General features: G+C 38.8%; 1 protein-coding gene across 20 annotated transcripts in view; it reads right to left on the bottom strand.

Annotated features, from left to right (window-relative positions):
* The window catches only part of Cspp1 (centrosome and spindle pole associated protein 1), a 98,656-nt gene that overhangs the window by 36,153 nt on the left and 39,923 nt on the right, over positions 1-22,580 (bottom strand). For 13 of the 20 annotated variants that reach the window (XR_001783697.2, XM_006495479.4, XM_006495481.4 and 10 more), the window contains 7 exons: positions 18,273-18,366; positions 17,061-17,118; positions 14,667-14,872; positions 12,435-12,568; positions 11,659-11,737; positions 10,302-10,431; positions 4,606-4,753 (listed from right to left, as the gene is read on the bottom strand). Coding sequence is in view for 19 of the 20 variants with exons in the window: in XM_006495479.4 (XP_006495542.3) it covers positions 4,606-4,753; positions 10,302-10,431; positions 11,659-11,737; positions 12,435-12,568; positions 14,667-14,872; positions 17,061-17,118; positions 18,273-18,366 (849 nt within the window). In the remaining variant the exon portion in view is untranslated. The remainder of the gene's footprint in view (positions 1-4,605; positions 4,754-10,301; positions 10,432-11,658; positions 11,738-12,434; positions 12,569-14,666; positions 14,873-17,060; positions 17,119-18,272; positions 18,367-22,580) is intronic. The other 7 variants (XM_006495485.4, XM_030252691.1, XM_030252689.1 and 4 more) reach the window with 2 other exon arrangements.

Raw genomic sequence — 22,580 nt, 5'->3', positions numbered from 1 at the left:
ATCAGACCTGTGCCCACACACACTCCCCCTACATCAGACCTGTGCCCCCCACACACTCCCCCTACATCAGACCTGTGCCCACACACACTCCCACTACATCAGACCTGTGCCCTCACACACTCCCCCTACATCAGGTAGGTAAGGAGGCTGAGGAGGGGAGTTAGTGTAATCCAAGTACATAATGTACATGTTAATAAATGCCAAACTCATTCTTTACACAAATATACAAAGGAAAAGGAAAAGAGCTGAGGGACTAAGACACTTGCTAAGCAAGGAGCAGCTGGAAGGCCTCGAGCTCAGACCTTAGCACACACAAAAATGCTGATAGGCAATGGAGACCTGGCTCTAGTTTCAGCACTCACAAGTTGTAGAAACAAAAGGCTACTGGAGAAAGCTGGCTGTCTATACTAGCCATACTGTTGAGTTCTGGCTTAAACTGGGGGACCTTGCCTCAGTGACAATGTGGAGAGTAATTATGGAAAACCCCCAATAACAACTTCTCCTCAACACACAGGTGCATCTGAACACACACATATACACACACTATACACATGAAAAAAGGTAATTTTCAAAATACCATCTTAATAGCATCAAAACATTAAAAACTTAGTTATGCAGTTGGCAAAATATGTATAAAATATGATTTATAAAAGTATAAAATACTGATAAAAGAAATTAACTAAAAGCACTAGTGGATAGATATTGCTAAGATGTTGCCCACACCAAAGTTACCTGTGAGGTCAGTACAATTCTAAAGAGAATGGCACCATTTTTTTCTTTTGGATATGACTAATAGCAAAGTAAGCTGATTGCCAGAGCAATCTTGAAAAAGAAAACCAACAAAGCTGGAAGGTCAAGGAGAGGTCATGACAGACTCCCATAATTCCAGCACCTGGGAAGCTGGCACAGTGAACTACAACTCAAGGTCATCCAGAACTACACAGAGAAGCCAGGTCTCAACAAAACAAAAGAAAAGGAGAAAAAGGCTCCAGCATCTAAATTTCCACACTTACTACAGAATTAGTGAAGTGTATGATGTAACCATGAAGTCAGACAAGTAGTGCTAACTGGTATTTAACTAGTATTTCACTGTGGTACCAATGCAATTCAATGTGCACAGTGTTCTAAAACAGACTGCCTTTTGGTATAACTCTGAATAATAAAATCCACTTTGTGGTGCACTTTGGATGGATGTACTGAGTGGTACAGAACATGCATAAAAGCTTACACACACATACATAGATTTAAATAGGCAACTACAAAGACAACTGTCAGACTGCAGGTTAAACACACGGCAGGCCGATAAGAGGGTCAACCAGGTAAAAGTAAGTGCTCTCTCTCCAAGCCTTCCACCTGAGTCAGATTGCCTATCAGATACCATGATGGAAGGAGAGGACTGACTCCCAAAGTTGCCCACTGACCTCTCAAAGTTGTTTGACCTCTGGCATGACACACTTATACATTAAGCATAAATACACAGCAATAATAAATAAATAAATAAATCCAATAAACAAGATAGGCAACTAAAAGAATTATAGCATTTGAAATAGGAAGAAGACAGTAGGAGGACATGGCAAAGTCTAGATACTATCTATAATTTCATTAACAGCACCGTATTAATGTTATTTCTAGCTTTTACACTTGTGCCATGATTGCATAAATGTCAACAGTGAAGGAAACACACTGAAAGTTACTCTTGCTGTATCTTTGCAACTCTTTTGTGTATTAAAGTTATTTCACAATAAAGGTTTTATAACAACTGAAATAGCTATATATTATTCCATGAAAAGCTGCTACAAAAGTCAAGTGATGCTGAGCGAAGTTCAGAGCAATCAGAAATGTGCTGCTTTTCTAGTGAGAATGAAAAAAGGCACAGTTTGGAAAACAAACTAACAAAGATAAAAAACACCAACAAACAAGCAAGCAAAACACTATACAACCAACTGACCCTATTCCTACGCATTTACCCAAAAGACATAAAAGCACACATTCACATGGGCACTTTGATCAGTGGTTCTTAACCTTCTTACTGCTTCAATCCTCTAATATATCTCCTCATGTTGTGTGATCCCAACCATAAAATTATTTTCATTGCTACTTCATAACCGTAATTTTGCTACAGCTGTGAACTGTAATGTTGACAGTCTTAGGCTCCCCAAAGTGTTCATGGCACATAGGTTGAAAACCATTTACAGCAATTCTATTCTTAATGACATTAAACTGGAAATAACTCGTGTCTATCAACTGCAAACGGATACACAATGGTGATACCTCAAAACAATGCAATGCCATTCAGTAACAGAAAGAAAGGAATCTCACAAATATTACGATGAAAGCCTATTACAAAATTAAAAGGCACCCAGGAGGCAGATCACAGGCTTGTAGGGCTGTAAGAGGACTGTCCATAAGGGGACAGAGGGGGCAGTCCTGTTAGCAGTTCTAAAGTAAGATCTACATCTTGAGTGTGGTAGAAATGATTTTAGCAATAGCTGTCACTAAATTTTAAGCGTAACTTTATTGGGCTGGCAAGATGGCTCAGTGGGTAAGAGCACTGACTGCTCTTCTGAAGGTCCTGAGTTCAAATCCCAGCAACCACATGGTGGCTCACAATTACTCATAATGAGATCTGATGCCCTCTTCTGATGCGTCTGAAGTCAACTACAGTGTACTTACGATAATAATAAATAAATCTTTGGGCCAAAGGAATCAGCGACAGAGTGAGCGGGGCCAACTGGAGCCCGCACAATTGACCAGAGCGAGCAGAGGTCTTAAAAACTCAATGCCCAGCAACCATGTGAAGGCTCACAACCATCTCTACAGCTGCATGTACTCATATACATAAAATAAATAAATCTTGTTTTTTAATGTAACTTTACTAAATACAAGTTTTACCTCAATAGACATATATAAAAACAAATATAAATCTAAGGAAAAGACAACACATTAAATATGACATTTGCTCAAATGTACATTAAAGGCTGTTTAGCCATACCTCTCACCAGGCCTATGAGAGATTGCCAGTCATTTTCAAGTGGTCAAACTTTTAATTTTATGGGTTTAACTTTCCTTCTACCCACATATTTCTTTTGGTGTATAGCAGAAGTTCTCAACCTGTGGGTCTTGACCACTTTGGGGGTCATATCAGATATCTTGCCTCCCAGATATTTACATTATGATTTATAACAGTAGCAAAATTATAATTATCAAGTAGCAACAAAATAATTTTATGGCTGGGGATCACCACACCATGAGGGTATTAAAGGGTCACAGTGTTATGAAGGTTGAGGACCACTGCTGTAGTTGTTAAAATTTTAACCTATACAGTCTCGAGTCACACCACTATAATCACTTAAGTTCTGCAAAGCTCCACCAACAAAGCAGATCCATCTCTCTCTCTTAATTGCTCCTATTCCCAGCCTACAATCCCCAGGAAGGTTCTTTAGTCTTTGTTATTTTAAGAATGTGATGTAATGGAAATGTACAAAGGTAATTGTCAGAATGGATCTTTTACTTAGCAGAACTTTTAACTCTTCCAAATTGTTAAGCATCAACAATTCATTCCTTGTACTGCTAAGTAGTGCCCCCAACACACACACACACACACAGGATAAATAAGCTTATCCATTCACCTACACAAGCATTTTACAATATCTTGCCTTTTATAACTTAAATACAGAGTTCTAATGAATAAAGAACACTGATTTTTTTTTTATGGTACAATTAAAACAGGTGTTTACTTTAAAACATTTTTTTTCTGCCTCACTTCATTAATAAGTATTCTTCCTTTAAAAGATGTAAGAGAGTGAGAGGTAAAGACTCACATTCTTTAGTTTTTCTCCATCAGGAGAACAAAAGTAAACAGAAGAAGCAAAGCCCAAAGCCCACAAGCAAACAGCAGGATTACAGTCCGCTATAAGCACACGGTGGGCCACCGTCGTCATGGTGCACTTCCCTAAGCATCTCAGTGGAGTAAGATATCTCTAAGATATAAAGCCCATAGACAAAACTGGATACTTTTTGGGTACTGACTGGTTACTCTGAAGATGGTATTTAAAAAATGTTCCACTGTCCTTGATAAAATGCTACACTTTCTCTGTCTCACGTGATGACCACGACATGAAGTAAACACACTGAACGTTACTGCCAAAAAAAGGAAACCTCAGAGGCCATGTCTTCATTTCCTCCCAGATAAACAATTCTAAAGCAGTATCTTACAACTCAAGAATTCACGCTTTACTACAAACTTATCCCAGAAGGATACTGCTTAAGCCCTCCTGAAAAGTTCTGAGAACTACTCTATGCAAGTTTTATTACTTTCAGTTAAAAAAATAATAAGAATATCCTCTAAGTCCTAGTCTGGATGAGCACCAGCTAACATGAATTATTCTCTGCAGTTCGGGGACTGTCATCAGAGGATGGGAAGTATACTGCTTTGCAGAAGAAAGGCTTTCTAGCGTGCATTATATTCATAATCAGAGCAGCATCTTTTCATTAAATCATAAAACAAACCCTTCTTATCCAGTCTGATTCCCACTTCTTCCTACTCTCCACTCTTAAAATGCTGGAAATAATTCATTTAAAAGCAAGTTTATGAACACATCATACTTATCAGATTTCCTTTGGCGTCTCTGAGAGGAGCACCACCTCCGCCCTTCCCCCAGGGGTTGTAGATCCTCATTTCGGCTTCTAATTTAGCTTCATATTCTTCTTTTTCTAAACGTTCTTTCTTCCTTCTTGCTTCTCTTTCCCGAATCTTGACAACATAAGATATGCTTAATGTAAATATTGACTTATAGGAGGTTGAGACAAAACACTAGCAATCCTACTACTTAATTTTTCTAGTAAGAAAAATATACATATATTTTTAAGTGCACTTCTTCACCATAAAGTTAAGAGTAACAAATAAAGATGCTGATTTGTGAATTCGGGAGCCTGACCTGTAACTTCAAGGAGAACCCCTCACCCAACGCCAGAAATCCAAGTAGAAACTGACCCAAAACCCCTAGTAGAGAAGCATCCAGACTCAATCTGAGGACCAACCAGACGGTCAGCCATCCCCTCTACAATCAGACACTCTGATGTACCCAAGTACTCTGGCCAGCCTAGACCAAGTTCCCAAGCCCACAGCAGCTCAGCACGGAGACCCCACACAGCACTGCTCACACCCACTGTGACCCCCAGCCCTGCCACTTAAGAACAACCTGTAGAATCCAGAGAGCTCTCCATATGCAACAAGAATCTCCCTAGCCTACAGAAAGTTTACTCCAAAGCCCAGAAGTTGCACCTATCCCTCCCTAGACCAAGAATACTTCTGACAGCTCCATTTGCATATAAACAGCATGGCCCCCAGACTGAAAACAAAACACCATTCAGCTGGCCCAAAATCTAACGAGTTGAGGCAACAGAAAAGTTCCAAACACAGCCAATAAAGGTAAGAAAAGATACCATACCACAAAACACCATCAACCTTCTAATTCCAGATGCCTGAATCCCATTACAAAAACACAACCATGAACAACCTAGACAGCATGTCTCCTCCAGAAACTAGCCCTCCATCACAGTCCCTGAAAAAAGCAACTTGGCTGATGAACAAGACAATGATTTCAAAACAGCATTAACCTCCTCAGCTCCAGGAGAATACTGAGCAAATGCCAAGATGAAGACTGCAGAGTACAAGTGAGCTCTGAGTCAAAGAGTAAAGTAACGTGAAAATACGACTTAATATAGATATAGAACCTGAAGAAAAGAAAAACTCATCATGTCCAACAAAGAGACCAGAGCAAAGCCTCACCTACAGACAGGATCATATCTAAAACACAAGGTAGAAGAAATAAATGTTTCATCTAAAAAACAAACAAAAGAAAACCACAAACAGAAAGAGAAAGTACTGAACACTATAAAAACAGCAAACATACAGGAGGATAAACCTATTCGACAAAATCATAAAGATTCCTCAGGAACAAAGAAAGGCTATTGGAAACTGCAAAAGTCCAAGTTGTATATAATCGCAGGCCTACCAAAAATTTCAATGGAAAGTTTGAAACCAAGAAGGCCCTGGATAGAAAGCTCTGAAAGACTACAGATGCCAACCAGACTACTACAGGCTGCAAAACTGTCAACCATAATTGAAGAAGAAAAACATTTCATGATTTAAAGAATTTATGCCCATGATATCAGCTCTACAGAGGATACTAGAAGGAATAGTTCAGTCTAAAAAGATAATTATACACAGCCAAGAGAGTATAGGGAATAAATAGTTCCAGTACAGCTGAGCATAAGAAGAAGTCAACACAACAACAACAACAAAACAGGTCTTGATAAACATTCACCAAAAATAACCCCCTCAAAACTCCCAGTAATAAATGCCTCAGTTCCCCAACAAAAAGACACAGACTAACAAACTAGATTAGAAAACTGGATTGATTGGTTTGCTTGTTATCAGAATACACCTCACCATCAACCATAGACACCATTTCCGATGAAAGTATAGACAAATGTATTGTTCCAAATAAATGGACAAAGAAACCAGCAGGTTTAGATAGTCTAATATCTAACAGAACGATAAATTCCAAACCAAACTTAGAAGGGGGGAGGGGCTTCACACTCAATAAAGGAAAAATCCACCACGAAGATACTGCAATTCTAAACACTAAGTTCAAGGGCACCCAAGTTCATAGAACAAACAGTACTAGATCTAAAATCACAGACTGAACACAACATACTGATAGTGGGTAACTTCAATATTCCACTGCAGTAAAAAAAAAAAAGTCATCTAGACAAAATCAAAATAGAGAAGCTCTGGAGTTAAGACACTATAAATGAAGTGGCTCTAACAGACACTTAGAGTAGAACATTCCACCCGAACACTAAAAATACATTTTCAGCAGCCATGGAACTTTCTCCAAAACTGAACACATATTTTATCTGACCATGAAAGAATAAAGCTGAATGTCAACAATAGAAAAGGAAAAAAATTACTCTCTCGTGTAAGTTAAATAATACCCTACTGGATGAAAATTGGGTCAAAGGCAAAATTACAAAGGAAATTTTTAAATTTCTAGAATTAATGAAAGTAAAATCACAACATACCAAAATCTATGGACATTATGAAGGCAGCTCTTATAAGGAAAATGTATGGCATGAAGTGCCTACCACCACTCGGGAGGCAGAGGCAGGTGGATTTCTGAGTTCGAGGCCAGCCTGGTCTACAAAGTGAGTTCCAGGACAGCCAGAGACAGAGAAACCCTGTCTCAAAAAAAAAAAAAAAAAAAATCTTAGATGGAGACCTTGAAAAACATGAACAAACAACACCCAAAAGAATAGACAAGAAGAAAAGAAATCAAGTCAGGGATAAAATTATCAGAAAAACAAACAAACAAACGAATCAATGGAATGAAAAGTTGGGGTTTTTTGACAAAATTAACCAGACCAGCAAACCTTTAGGCCAAACTGAAAGAGGGAAGAGAAGAGGAAGGAAGTTGAGTAGAAAGGAGGTAGGTAGGTCTGAATTTTCAAAATCAGAGATGAAAGCAGAAACATTACAAAAGTTGCTGAGGAAATTCAGAGACTCTTAAGACACAATGTAAAAAGCTGCATCCCAGTCCTCAGAAGGCAGAGGCAGATGAGTCTCTGGGGAGCATAGTCAGGTGACCAGCCTGGTCTACGAAGTGAGTTCCAGGGCCGCCACAGACACATAAGGCTGTAGCCAAAAAAGTATAAGAAAACAAAACTAGTATCCCACTAAAATGAAAATTCTTAAAGAAATAAATGAAAAAATGTGAAGTAAATTATTAAAACAGGCGCATTGCTACCAACAAAATAGAAGAAATAATAATCTCCTAACAAAAATGGCCCACAGCCAACAGACTCAGCATAAGATTCTAGCAGACTTTCAAAGAACTTACACCATACTGCCCAAATTGCTCTTAAAATAGAAAGGAAAGGAGTATCTCCAAATCTGTGTCACAAAGTCAGTCCTATCCTGATCCAAAACCAAATTTCCCGCGTTAAAAAGGGAAACCACAGGCCAATCTCTCTGATGACCATAAATGCTGCATGGTTTAAAAAGAATGGCTCCCATAGGTTCATACATTTGAATTCTCAGTCACCACAAAGGAACTATTGGAGGACTAGTAAGTGTGGCCTTGTTACAAGAAGTGTGTCACTTGCTTTGAGATTTCAAATGCCCATGCCAGGCTCTCATATATTCATTCATTCATATTCTCTCTCTCTCTCTCTCTCTCTCTCTCTCTCTCTCTTCTTCTTCTTCTTCTTCTTCTTCTTCTTCTTCTTCTCTCTCATTCATTCTCTCTCTCCTCTCTCTTCTTCTTCTCTCTCTCTCTTGTTTTCTTTCTCCCTCCCCCCAACCCTGCAACTCTCTCTCTCTTTCTTCTTCTTCTTCTTCTTCTTCTTCTTCTTCTTCTTCTTCTTCTCTCTTTCACTCTCTCTCTCCTCTCTCTTCCTCTTCCTCTCTCTCTCTCTCTCTCTCTCTTTTTCTTTCTCCCTCCCCCGCAACCCTGCAAATCAGGACATAGCTCTCAGCTAATGTTCCAACATCATGAGTGCTGCCATGCTCCCACCATGCCCGTGCTGTGCATGATCATAGACTAACTCTCTGAAACTGTAAGCAATCCTCCAATTAATCCAATTAATGTAATGAGAGTTGCACTGCTCATAGTGTCTCTTTATTGCAATAAATCAATGACTAAAACAGACAGACAGACAGATACACACACACACACACAAATCCTTAATAAAATACTTGAACACCAAATTCAAGAACACACCCAAAAAGATTATTCTGGGTCCTCTGCAAAAGTAACAAGTGTTCTTACTCATGAGCCACCTCTCCAGCCTATCCATGGCAATTTTGTTCACTCATTAGGTATATAAAGTAAGAATTCTACTCTACTCAACAGTAGAGTGCTGGACCAGCACTACAGGGGAAAAAATAAACTTCTTGAATTGAGAAATCTAACTCTATTGGAAACATTTAAATATTCTCACTCAAAGCCAGTGTTTGATTTACAAAATTCAGTCTTTCTTCTGTAGAACTTTCACATTCAAAAAAATGGCAATTAATTCTTTCTAGATATTTTCCCATATAAAAGCTGAAAAAAGATATTTTCCAAGGAGCTGGGACAGTTAGGAGTAAGTACTCGCCCTGCAAAGACTTACTTTGATTCCCACATTGAGCAGCTCACAACTGCCTATAACTCCAGCTCCAAGGGGGTCTGACTCCTTACACTCCATAGGACTCATGTGCAAAGATACACTAACACATAAATAAAAATAATAAGTATATTCACAAAAAAAATTGCAAGGGGCTAGGACTGTGGAGCTCTTGCCTAGAATGTCCTCAGAGCCATCCTCTGCATCACATAAAACAGAGCACTCTGGAGTGCACCTGTATTCCGAGCCCTCAGGAGGGAGAAGCAAACAGGATGACTACAATTTCAAGGTAATCCTTTCTTCACCACATAATGAGTTCAAGGGCAGCCTGATCCAGATGGAACCTTACCCCAAGAAAACAAAACTAAACCCATAGTTTACCAAGAAATCCAATAGAATTCCCCCAAGAAAGTCCTCAATTTAGATATGGACCCACACCTTGAACCTCACTCCCAAAAGCTCCTAAGTAAGTTTTCTTTAACCAACATAAAGTATGGGAGATGCCAATGTGTTTCTTGTAAGCATTCTACTAAGATGTTCCCTACTGGACTATGGCCTCATCAGTCTCCTTACACTGGACACTACAGATCCTGTTTAAACCCTCTGCTCTGCTTTCTCATCCTCTCATGCGTACCCTGTGCATTAAATATCACAACTGTCTGCCAACATCCTCCTTCTCCCCTCACAGGCTCAGAGCCTCAGCACCTCCTAGCTGAACTGAACTGATCAACAGCTCACTAAAGGTTTTTCTAGGGCCAAAAAGATGGATCAGAAGGTCAAAGAACCTGCTACCAACCCTGACTACCTGAATTTGATCCCCCCCAAAAACTATATGGTGGAAGGAAACTCACATGCACACAGACACACACCAAATAAATAAGAAGGTCTTAGAAGACGTAGGAAAATAAAAAAAAATAATAAAACTCCCTAAATCTACCAGGAACGTCTAGAAACTAACATGCAGCTCAAATATTAACTACACACCCAGTCCTAACTGTCCCAGACAAGCCTACTGTTTCCTACAGCAATTCCAGCATCCCCACTTCAAAGCTTACCGTACTGCCTGCTATTGTTCTCCCCTTCAGTCTACAGTCAGTCAACAGTGAATGAATAAATGAATGAATGAATACCTGCTCCTGCAAAGCTTCTTGGTAAGACTGAAGCGACTGTGTAGAAGGTTTTGGCTTATCCTCAAAGACCAGTCCTGAATTCCTGAGTCCATCACTAAGAACTTTCTGTTCATTCTGTCCAACAGTATTCCTAAGAGCAAATAAACAATTTCAATCAATTTATTATAAGAACAAGCACATTCTAGAAGAAAACAAAAACAATTCTTTGCCTGGCATATAAAACCACCTTTTAAAAACAAAAAAAAAAAAAAAGTCTTTAAAAACAAAGCCAACAAGATGGGTCAACAGGAACAGCAAATGCTGTGCCGTGCATTTCCAGGACTACAAATGAGAAGCAGCTCCTGCAAGTGGTTCTCTGTCCTGCTGTGGCATGCATGCTGTGGCATGTTTGAGCACATGCACAAACACATGAACAAAGAAAGAAAATAGAAAATTTTAAAAATGAACTATAAGCCAAAATCAATCCTTCCCCCCTTAAGACACTTTCACCAGGGTTGTCTCAGCACTAAGAAAAGTAACGAAGACAACACAGAAGCATAAGGACACACAGCTAGGTGTGGTGCAGTTCAACTGCAATGCCAGCAGGGGGAGGCAGACACACAGACTCCTGGGGTAGCCAGATAGGTGAGTGCCAGGTTCCAGTGAGAAATCTTGTCTCAGAAACAAGACAGGCAGATCCTGAGGAGCAATACCTGAGTTGACCTCTGCCCTCCATATATACATGAATGTACAATGAAATATCATCTCACACTAAAGGTCAGAAAATAGGAACTGCTGTGTAATATGCAGAGAAATTAGAATCTTTGTGCACTGATAGTGGGAAGGCAAATAGTATATATTCTATAGTATAGAAAGTAATATGGCAGTTCCTCCAAAATCGTGCTAAAACAAGTTCCATGTAACCCCAAAACTGTATTTCTTACTACATATACAAAAGAAATGGGAAAAATACAATGAGTCTAGTAGCAGCATGTTTACAACTAAGATGATAAAGGAGCTCCGGTGTCCGCCAGTGGCTAAATAAAGGTAAGCACACGATGCACTATTATTCAGCCTTGAAAAATCCTAGCATAAGTTACAATGACCATCAGCAGCTAAGGACCCAAATGAGTCAGTCACAGTAAAACCCTGTCTGAGCCTCAGAGAGAACAGGGGCTGGCAGCCCATGTCACAAGAGAAATGGAGCTGTCCATCACTGAACTCACAGGATAGAGTTCTCATTTGTGAGATGACCATGCAATGTTACAGATGCACTAAACACTACACCAAATGCTCTTAAAGCAGGTAGACTACACGAGTTTATACTGTGCATAATATAAGCACGTTTATTTTAACTTTATTTTATTTTAAGACTTACACAGCTGGCGGTGCTACCTGGTGAGTGACAGGGGCAGAGACATGAGGGGCAGGCTGTCCTCCAATCATTCCTGAACCATCTAAAGGGAAACAGAAAAAAAGACATTTATTTCAGAATAGTTACTATTAATAACATCTTATCCCTAAAGAAAATTATACCGCAAGCTTTTCCAAAGCACCAATACATCCTTCCAGGCTAAGAGTCAGCAAAAGAACATAGGAAAGCATAAAACAGTTATAGCAAGTAACTAAGAGACACAATTAGTTTTATTTTGGTTTTAAAACTGGGTCTTGTTTTATGACCCAAGGGGACTACAAAGTTCCTCAGTTGCCCAAGTGGGCCTTGAACTCATGATCCTGCCTCTACCTTTAGCTGCATTTAAAAATGGCTATTGCTACAGTCTGTCCATCAAAATGTATGGAGGAATGTAATTCATAAAATCTTATGCTAACAAACTTAACAGAGTAAAAATTGAAGCCCCATGACTGAGTCGTAAATTGCTAGGGAAGTGGGAAAAAATGATAAAGATATACACCCACATCTGCCTTCCATACATTATTTGGCCATATTAGGTCTCATAAACTATCTTTATCGAGTATCAGAACAAACTAATAAAATTGGACTTGATTCTAAGGATGATTCTATTGTCAATAAATGTATAATACTTTGATTAAATGAAACTCTATCTTTTTCATTTACATACTATTGCTTCCATAAAAACAATTATCCTTACTAAACCACCAGGAAAATGTTTATAGAACATATAGAAAACTCACAGTATACAATATTGGGATCCAGTGTATTTCTGGCACCGTAAAAATAGTACGCATCATCGTAAGGAGTTCGATAGTTAGAAGCTGGAGGGGCAAGGAGCGGAGGCGGGGGTGGATTCAGAGGCACAGGCAGAACCCTATAGCAAAAGAAAACCAAAAACACTGTCCTCATATTTTATTACTTTTAATCAAGATCTTTTGCAAAAAAGGTGTTATTAAAATTAAACATCAACCCTGTACTAATTGTTCAAGAAAAATTAGGAATCAAAAAGCAAATAGTAACAAATTTTACAACTTCAGGAACACTTTGCTAAGATGCAAACAAGTTAAAGTAATTGAGTAATATCCAATAGCCATTATGTACCATATTAAACAAAGGCATGTATGCTCCTCTGCCCTTAGTAATAATACGGAATCAACAGTTACAACAGTGCAGCATCCGTGAGGCAAGTGACAAAGAATGCCAGAGGAATACAGAGCAGGAATACTCAGATATAAGGAGACAGGAGGAAAGCCGGAAGATTCCCAAAACAGGAAGTATCATATGATGAGAGTCACACACAGAGAGGGAGGACCAAGAGCTCCGCCACCTCAGGATTACAAATGGTTCTGTGTGGGCAAGGGAGTGCATAGCATGAGTATGTTTATGCATGTCAATAGCTGCACACACATGGTGTATAGGAACTCGTGTGTGTAGGAGAGGCTGGTCACATGAGTATGTACAAATGCACAAGCTAGCAGTCATCCTTGTATGTAAGTTCTGGGGAGCTGTCCACTTTGTTTGTAAGATGGGGTTGCTCACTGGCCAAGAAATCACTAATTACACTGGCTGGCTAGCAAGCCCCAGGTATCCAGTCTCTGCCTGCCAGCACTGAGAACACAAATTCATCCCACAACACCCAGCATTTTTACTGACTGAGCTATCTCCCCGACCCAAAGGGTATATTTTTTATATGTAAAACCTACTGCTTTTTCACAGAAAGTTAAACCACAATGTGGCTACTTGAGAATCCATATGGCCCTGATATATTTAAGAGTTCATAAATTTAAAATGTATAAAACCTTGTCCTTCCACATTTCCTCACTGAGGAGCAAATGTGCTTCTACCAGCACAGGATTTACTCTTCACTAATAGAAATGGCAAAGGCAAATAACTTTAGATAAACAAAGAAAAAGGGGAGACTCTAGGTTTTTTTACTCAAACATTAACATATTTTGCCTTAAAGAATCTGAGGGCTGAGGTAACACCAAAGTCTCTTCGGTAGGCAGCGGTTCCACACGTTATTGGTCAGTCAGTGAGTCTAACCTCACCATCATCAGTGCAGACGCCAGCAAAAACAACCTGAGTAACTGTTATGAAAACAATCTATTATCAGCAACTCCTAAATTGTATCTATACATAGAAAACTAATGTTTACATCAGCCCTCTAACTATGTCAAGTACTACCATCACCTTTTACAAATGAGAAAACTTTTTTGCATAAAGTCCAGTGAAGCCGACTACTCCAGCCTCTAACCCACAACAGAAAGCACTGTGGCTCTCTAATTCCAGTCTCTCAGCCTTTGGAGTAGGGAAGCCATTGAAGAAAATGAAGGAAGTACCTGAGAAAGGCTGTAAGAAAAGCCCCACAGTTTGTTAGTAACAAATAAAAGACCAAGTCCTGCTGAAAGATATCTCAGAAATGTATTAGAAGATTAAGAAAAACATCTACAAATGTAAAGATATTCCTATAATTAGTATATTAATAATTACAGGCCAGAAAATATTCGTGTTACAGGGTTTCTATTATATATAGATTAGCATAATGTGTTTTCCCTATAGAAATGACATGTTCAATATGAAATCCAGGGTTATAATCCCAACAGCCCAAGAGTAAGCCCAGAGAAAACTGTTAAGCCAGACAGACATGTACCAGATTAGTAAATTTTTTGGAATAAGCTGAAGAAACAATTCAATGATTGCCAAGTGGAAATAACTGAACAATGCATACCTTATACTAACATGTAGTTACTAATTCATTTTAAAAATAGTAAATGATAAAAACATTGAAGATTTCTCCTTTTTCTAACAGCAGAGAAGAAGTATCAATAACAATGAAGAAGAAAAAAACTCCTCAGCGAAGTTGCTCATGGCCCTGAGGCATCTCGGAAGCATCATCTGCAGCAGCACACCCTTGTAAGGTGGAGCACACGCGGCCTACCCTAATTCCCAAAGACAAACATTTAAACAAGCACCTGGGATGCGCCAGTTCACCAAGGGTGCTGCCGAGTCCACTGTGCAAGTCTTCATTGTGAGAAGGGGCGGAATGAACTGGTGGGACGGATGGGCTAGACGGGGCAGAGAAGGGAGGGGGAGGTGTCTGGAAAGCTACTCTGGGCCTCTCAGGTGGCATCTCTTCAAAGTGTCTTGGTGTCAAACTAAACTGCTTTAGTCTATCAGGCTACAATAAAGAAAAAGACAAAAAAAAAAAAAGAACCTGTTTGTTACATAGAATCATAAGTTTAAGGGTGACAAGGACCTCCAAGGACCCCAGCAGGCACTTAAGACAGTCACAGAACAGCAAAATTTTACAGCTAAAAAAGACCTTAAAGATCTGCTTCTTATTTTATAAGCAGGAAACTGAGACTGCCGAGAAGCAGGTAAGTCACCTGCAGGCTCATGATCAGTACATGGATAAAGAACAAGTCCAGGCAGCTGTGAACTCCCGCGCAGGTCTCTCTCTTAGACAGCAGCAGCAGCAGCAGCACATCTCTCCTCAGTTGCTACTTGGGAGACCCACTAGGGAAGGCTTTGCAGGCCTCAGTCTCCCTACAACAATCATGTGAGCACTGAAGGAAGCTGTGCCACAATAAGAACGAATTTACAAAAAAGCCACAACAGGGTAGGCCAGAGCTGCTCACTAATCTTTACTCAAGAATATCATTTTATGGAATTTTTAAATCTTAAATAATCTTTAACTACTCCCTCTAATACAGATTTATTCAATTTGACACTCTTTAGGTGATTCAATTCCAGAATAAATAAGTTCTACTACAGACTATAAAATAATTTATAAATTTATTAATCTACAGTTTTAAATTTTATAATTATCATATAAAGTTATTATAACATATATTTAATTATAGGAATATAATTTACATATTTGTATGATTCTTTTATAAATTTATAAAATAATATGGTTGTATAAACTTGTTAACATAGATCATTATATAATTACTAAAACTATAATTCATAATTTAATAAATTTATTAAATGATATTTAAGTATTCCCTCTAATGCATATTTATTCAACTTGACACTCTTTAGGTGATTCAATTCCAGAATAAATAAGATCTACGATATACTGTAAAATTTAACATGCCAATGTATTATACTAAAAAGCTCAAGTTTCGAAAAGCTAATTTTTTATTGCAATGGCTACTTTAAAGGTATTTAATGAGAAACAAAAAAGAATTACCTTTGGACCCTTTTTTCCCCCTGCAGGCCATACTTTCGGGAAGGGTGTTTCCTCCCTGTTACTGGGAACCAGGGATTAAGTGTAAGGCCTCACCCTGCTAAGCAGCAGCTCCCCACTGAGCTACTGATCCTTTACATTCCCTTGGTTTGCTGTTTACTTTACTTTGTGAGCCTTATTAAGATGCCAGACTCACTGTAAACTTACTCTGTAGCCCACAGAGGCCTCAGCTCCTCAAGCAGCTATAAAAAGAATATGATCCATCCTGGGTCAGGATTGACTTGTAAGGTTAAAATGTGTATGACAGGAATAGTCAGAAACACAAAAAGAAGCACACTGGAGCAGAATAAAACACGAGGGCCAGCAGCCTCTGGTGACTGAACCAGGCTCTGCACATCTCAGGAACACGCACAACTGAGCTACGCCATCACCCCAGCACCAAATTTTAAAGCAAATAACCCAAGGCACACATACTTAAGTCGATCAGTAAGTTATCTATATCTGAATAATAATTAACACAAATTTTAAGGATTTGCTAGATCCTTTAGAAAGACTGAAGATTTTATTAAAACTAGAGGTCTTAACCATCATTAGCAAAAGAAACAAAAACTTTCAGCAAATAAACACTACACATCCAACAGCAACAAAGGGCACTGTGGGAAAGCAAGAAACCGTTACCTCCTCCTTACTTAACTGCAATGATGTGTGGGAGCCACTCCACTTAAGGACGTTGAGAATTGCAAAAGTCAAGTAAAAAGAGTAGGATTATCCTTCAGTTTCACAGTAACAGGATGAAAGACACAAGTTACACATTTTTTAAAAAATTATCCTCATTAAGAAAAAGAAATTGTTAAGACATACTTAGCAGTATTAATATCAAGTTTAAGCTACACTGGTTTAACTTTCACATGGATGTGGCACAAATACACAGAAGACAAAACAAACTAAAAAAATGATACACAAATGAAAGGGGAGTCATCTTAAACTAACAGTGGGTAACATGTAACAACAGTTAACATTTCTATACTTCACAGTAGTTATGATTGACACTTATGAAAATCCAACGGAACTGCCCTTTACAGTATCCCAACATGTGAAGCCTCCCCGGCTACTAACACACTTGAGGCTTCTTTGAATAAAGGATTAAGCACTAAAAGATGCCAAGAACTCTTACCGATTTTTCAGGGTCTTGTACTCCAGAAGTTGTAATTCCAAATGCTAAATCTTTTTCTCTAAACAAAATTAAGATTTTGTAAATTGAAAAATTGTAGTAAACACACTTTGTCAAAATTGTCGTCATAAATGAAATATGTCTGTACATGAAGCCTGTATAGTACATTTCCAAATACAAATAATTCCTTTGAAAATAAAGCTTTAAAATTCTAAAGTCAAATTTAATCATAGTACATAGGAAACTGTAATTTACATGTCAAGTGCCTTAGCTCTAAATGAAGACTGGAGACATTTCAAAGACAAAGTAATTTGCACAGAGTAACAGACAAAAACAAAACCAAGTATTTTATTTTTAAAAAAAAAAATTAAAATCTTTTTAAGAGCACATGTATATTTTCATGCCAAAAAGTTAAATCCCTTCCATAAAGATTTTTAAAGAGAGTCTCCATAACACCGGAGAGGCGCTCAGCAGTTCAGAGCCCTTGCTGCTCTTGCAGGACCCAGGCTCGGTGCTCAGCACCCACTTGGCAGCTCATCAGCACTGGAAACCCAGTTCTACACACCCAGGCACCCTCTTCTGGCCCCCAGGGAACCAGGCACACACCAGCATACACATTTTACATGTAGACCAACAAGCAAAACACCCATACACATAATATAAAAATAAATCTCAATAGTACAGGGCTTGCTTAACTAACAAGCACAAGGCTCTGAGTTTGAAAGCCAGCACTACAAAAATTAATGATTTTTTTTAAGGTAGCTTAATAGTAGATATTAACATATTACTTTCCTCTTGGAGGTGAGAAAAAAAAATTACAAGGTAACTTTCAAATTCTTTGGAACCAATATTTTTATTCCTAATCTTAATGCTTCACAGATTAAGAAAATTGTGAAAGGGTCAGAAGGATTAAAATTGATTAGTTACATCTGTGAAACTGTCAAAGGAAAATTAATCGAAAATAAAAAAGATTCTAGACAGGGTCGACTACAATGGAGTACTGTGATGTAAACACTTTAGACACTTTATATGCATGAGTGTATGCTTACCATTTCTTATTTTCAAAGGAAACTACTTTTGAGTCTGTTTGTATATGGGCAATAATCTAGCAGACACTGGTAGGTGATTCACAATCAAGTTACAGTAGAAAAAAACTGTCATTTATTCTTCTCATTTCACGAAAATGCTTTCTGCTAAATGCAAGCTTTTCATTACCGTCTCTTCTTCTTCTGTTGCTCAGCTATCTGTTCTAGTAGTTCTTGCCTATATTTCTCCTTCCTTCTCTTGGTAAGTTCTCGATCTTCACCTCCTGGATAAAAAATAAAGAAATAAACTTAACTCTTATTTATCGCATGCAACTAAAACTCAAGCTTAAGAAATTCAGTGTTGCCAGGCAGTGATGGTGCACGCCTTTAATTCCAGCACTCGGCAGGCAGAGGCAGGCGGATTTCTGAGTTCGAGACCAGCCTGGTCTACGGAGTGAGTTCCAGGACAGCCAGGGCTACACAGAGAAACCCTGTCTCAAAAAAACAAAAAAAAAGAGATTCAGTGTTTAAGTAATTACTATAGTTATGAGGAAAGTCACAGCAATACACCAATAACTTTCTTAATGTATAAGTTCAAATCATGGGTCAAACATAACATGCATTAGTAATTGCAAAACTTTCCTCTGAGTAACAGAAGGCTCTACTCCCTAACCCTTTATATGCTGGTTTGTATGAGAAATGTTCCTCCTGGGTCCTGGCCTTTAGACACTTGGTCCGAGTTTGTGACACTGTTTGGAAGTGTGCCTGAGTGGGCTGAGAACTTACGGTCTTGTCTTACTTCCAGTTTGCTCTCTCTGCTTCATGCTTGTGCTTTAAGCTATGAACTCTCAGCTTCCTCCTCCTCCTATGCAGCTTATCACTTGCTTCCTTGCTGTCCCCTCCATAATGGAGTCTAACCATCTGCCACTAGACATCAAATAAACTCTTCTTTAAGTTGCTTTGGTCACAAGTGTCTCGTCACAGCAACAGAAGAGTAACTAAGATACCTTTATAGCTTCTATAAACTTCAAGTATCCATCCAAAAGTGAAAACAGGTCCCTCCCTCTGTTTTCTTCTAATGATCCTAATAATGGAGTTCCAACAATTGTGTACCATGGGCAAGGCCCTGAAGATAGATCTATCATTCTCTCTCTCTCTCTCTCTCTCTCTCTCTCTCTCTCTCTCTCTCTCAATCTATCATTCTCTCTCTCTCTCTCTCTCTCTCTCTCTCTCTCTCTCTCACACACACACACACACACACACACACGACAAAAAGTAGATGAAATAACAGTGTTAAAATAGTTAGTGTTCCTATAAACATAATGAAGAAAAAAATAGAAGCTACTAGAACAAGGATAACCTATATGAGGAGGTATTCCGTAGTATAGAAGGCAAAAAGCCACAAAAGAGCATCCCTCTGACTCTACACTGCGAATAGGTTCCGTTATCTACAAAATTGTGACTTTTTTAATGCTCATCAGAAAGCTGAGGTTGTCAATAACTAGAAGAACTGAACATCAAGGAGTAAATCAGTAATCCATACAGAGGTGGGAACCCAAGCATCGTCACACCAGCAGACTATGGGGATGAGGAAGCTGCCATACAGTGCATAAAAGAAACCAGCTGATTCCTCAAAGGATTTTTACAAGCCATGTGTGCATAAGAGTAAACTATAAAGTCCCAGAACAAGAGGAATCTCTAATCATTTGCTAGCCTCTGCCAAAGGCTCAGCAGAAAGAGAAGCAATACACAGATCCTGGAAAAGGCCCTTCCATGGCTCTTAGGCATACCATATGTCCTACTTTCCAGACTTCTCTCATACAAATCAACAGCTGTCACTATCTGGTGAGGGCTAAGGAACTGCTGCATGAAATCCTGATGAAACCCCTACACAAACATAAACCACCACTCTTGGGGAAAGATAGGAACATTGAGACAGACAGAGACAGCGCTCCACCAACAGCAAGAATAACCTACCCTCTTCCTCAGGAGCACAAAGGTCTTGCTGAAACCTGCTGAACAAGACTGCTCAAAAAAAAATCACTACACCTATAGGCAAGAAGGTCAGATAATCAATACTTCTCTAAATGATTGGGGAAAAAAATCATTAAGATCAAGCAGCCTGATTTAACTGAGTTACAAACCATTATGACTGAAAACCAGACCATAAACAATCTTTAAAATACACACTGTATTTTCTAAGCCATTAAAAAGATTATTTACAAGCCGGGCATGGTGGTGCACGCCTTTAATCCCAGCACTCGGGAGGCAGAGGCAGGTGGATTTCTGAGTTCGAGGCCAGCCTGGTCTACAAAGTGAGTTCCAGGACAGCCAAGGCTATACAGAGAAACCCTGTCTCGAAAATTAAAAAAAAAAAAAAAAAAAAAAAAAAGATTATTTACATAGGCATGGTGGCTCATGCATGCAATCTCAGTAGATCTCAAGTTGATGACCAACCTGGTCTATAGCAATTCTTTGAAACAGTGCCTCAGAAAACAAAGGAAAAGGAGGAAAGAAGCACACGCATGTAATTTCGGCACTTAGAAGGCAGACAGGGTTGTGAACTCAGTCAGCCTGAACCACAAAGCAAGTTCTAGTCCAACTTGGGTCACTCAACAAGATTCTGTCTCAAATATTCTGAACCAGGGACGTAAATAAAAAGCTTTTAAAACCTTTTCATAAGCCCCACAAATTTGAAATAATATTTTGTGAATTGTGCTCCCAGACTATAAGAGACACCGACATGCATTAAGAATGTAGCTCTGTGGTACAACTCTTAGCTGGTAGGCATAACAGTGCTCCACTCAATCCCTAGGACTGAGATACAAACAGGCAGCAACAAAAATACAAAACTGAAGGAAAGCTTTCAATTGTATGAATTTAAATATATACGTCTAAGTAATCTGTGCTCTCTTCTAAATGCCATAGCACATTGTTATTTCCCTCCAAACTTGCTCATGTGCTCCCCCTAACTCCTCCCTGCTAAGAAAGAGTGTGTATCAGTGGTTTTTTAACCTTCCTAATGCTGTGACTCATTAATAGAGTTCCTTATGTTGTGATGACCCCCAACTACAAAAGTATTTCACTGCTACTTCATAACTACAATTCTGATACCGTTATGAACCATTATGCAAATAAATATCAGATAACCAGGAATCTGATATGCAACCCCTGTGAGGGTTGAGATGGACAGATTGAGAACCCACTGGTCTATGTAGCCTTGGCTGTCCTGGCACTCACTATGTAGACCAGGATGGCCCCAGATGCACAGAAATCTGCTTGCCTCTACCTCAACTCCAAGTGTTGCGATGAAAGGTATGTACTACCATGTTCACCTTAGTTTTATTTTGTTTTTTGATTAAGTAAAAGTCCCAAATGAAATTTCTGAAGCTAAACAATAGGAAAATAAATTTTAGTACAAGTGGAGTTGGAGTAACATGAAACAAAATCCACCGCCTTTGGAGAGGCATAAGTCCCCTATCTGTGCAAACCTCCTCAGGGATAGAGCTCCTCAAATGTAAGATGAGCCATCACTTTGAATGATGTCAGTCGTTCTCGTTCACTGCAAACACTCCACTGCTGTGTCGTGTTGCCCACAGCTCCTAACTGCATACCGGTGACCTAAGTCCACTCCTCTGCGGATGGAGGTGTAACCTTGCTGATAAAATTAATTTTCAGCCTGCTTTCACATTACCACTTACTTCCCCTTTAACGTCCATTCAAAATATAGCCTAAGCATGTGTCTTTATTCTGACCTAAAAGACAAACTTGCTCAAACCTTACAGGCAACAAGAACTAAGTTTTTGTGAGCATAGCCATCTTTCTCACAATAGTCATTTCTAGGAAATAAATGTCTAAAAGTACCAGGTAACTATGTCTCAAAGACAAAATTTAACTTTTAGGTTGCTTTTAGGTTGGATCAACCTAATATGCTATTCAATTTTTTTTTTTTTTTTTTTTTTTTTTTTTTTTTGGGTTTTCGAGACAGGGTTTCTGTGTATAGTCCTGGCTGTCCTGGAGCTCACTTTGTAGACCAGGCTGGCCTCGAACTCAGAAATCCGCCTGCCTCTGCCTCCCAAGTGCTGGGATTAAAGGCGTGCGCCACCACGCCCGGCTTCAATTTTCTCATGTATCTTACTAAAACTAAATTTTAGCTAAGCTTTTAAAGTGTTGTTCAAAGAACAACTTCTTTTGTATACAAAGCTATAAGCAAAAATCAAGGCTCACCATACCATTTCTGAAATGAAATGAGGACAAACATAATATATATAGCAAACCAAAAGGACTATATTCAGTAATAACCTTGAACTTTGATTTAAAAAAAATAGAAAATTTGGGTCATCATGATTTTGAAAAAAAAACCCACTTATTCAGAAACTATAGAAAAAGAACAAATATGATAGCTTTAATATAAATGGCGCACATCGGCTCATACATTTTGAATGTTTAGTCACTGGGATGGAGCTCCTTGATAGGATTAGAAGGATTAGGATAGGAA

The sequence above is a fragment of the Mus musculus genome, chromosome 1 (assembly GCF_000001635.26).
Source record: "Mus musculus strain C57BL/6J chromosome 1, GRCm38.p6 C57BL/6J".
NCBI lineage: Eukaryota > Metazoa > Chordata > Mammalia > Rodentia > Muridae > Mus > Mus musculus.
Note: the sequence above shows the minus strand (reverse complement) of the source record. Positions and strands in the feature narration are given on the sequence as shown.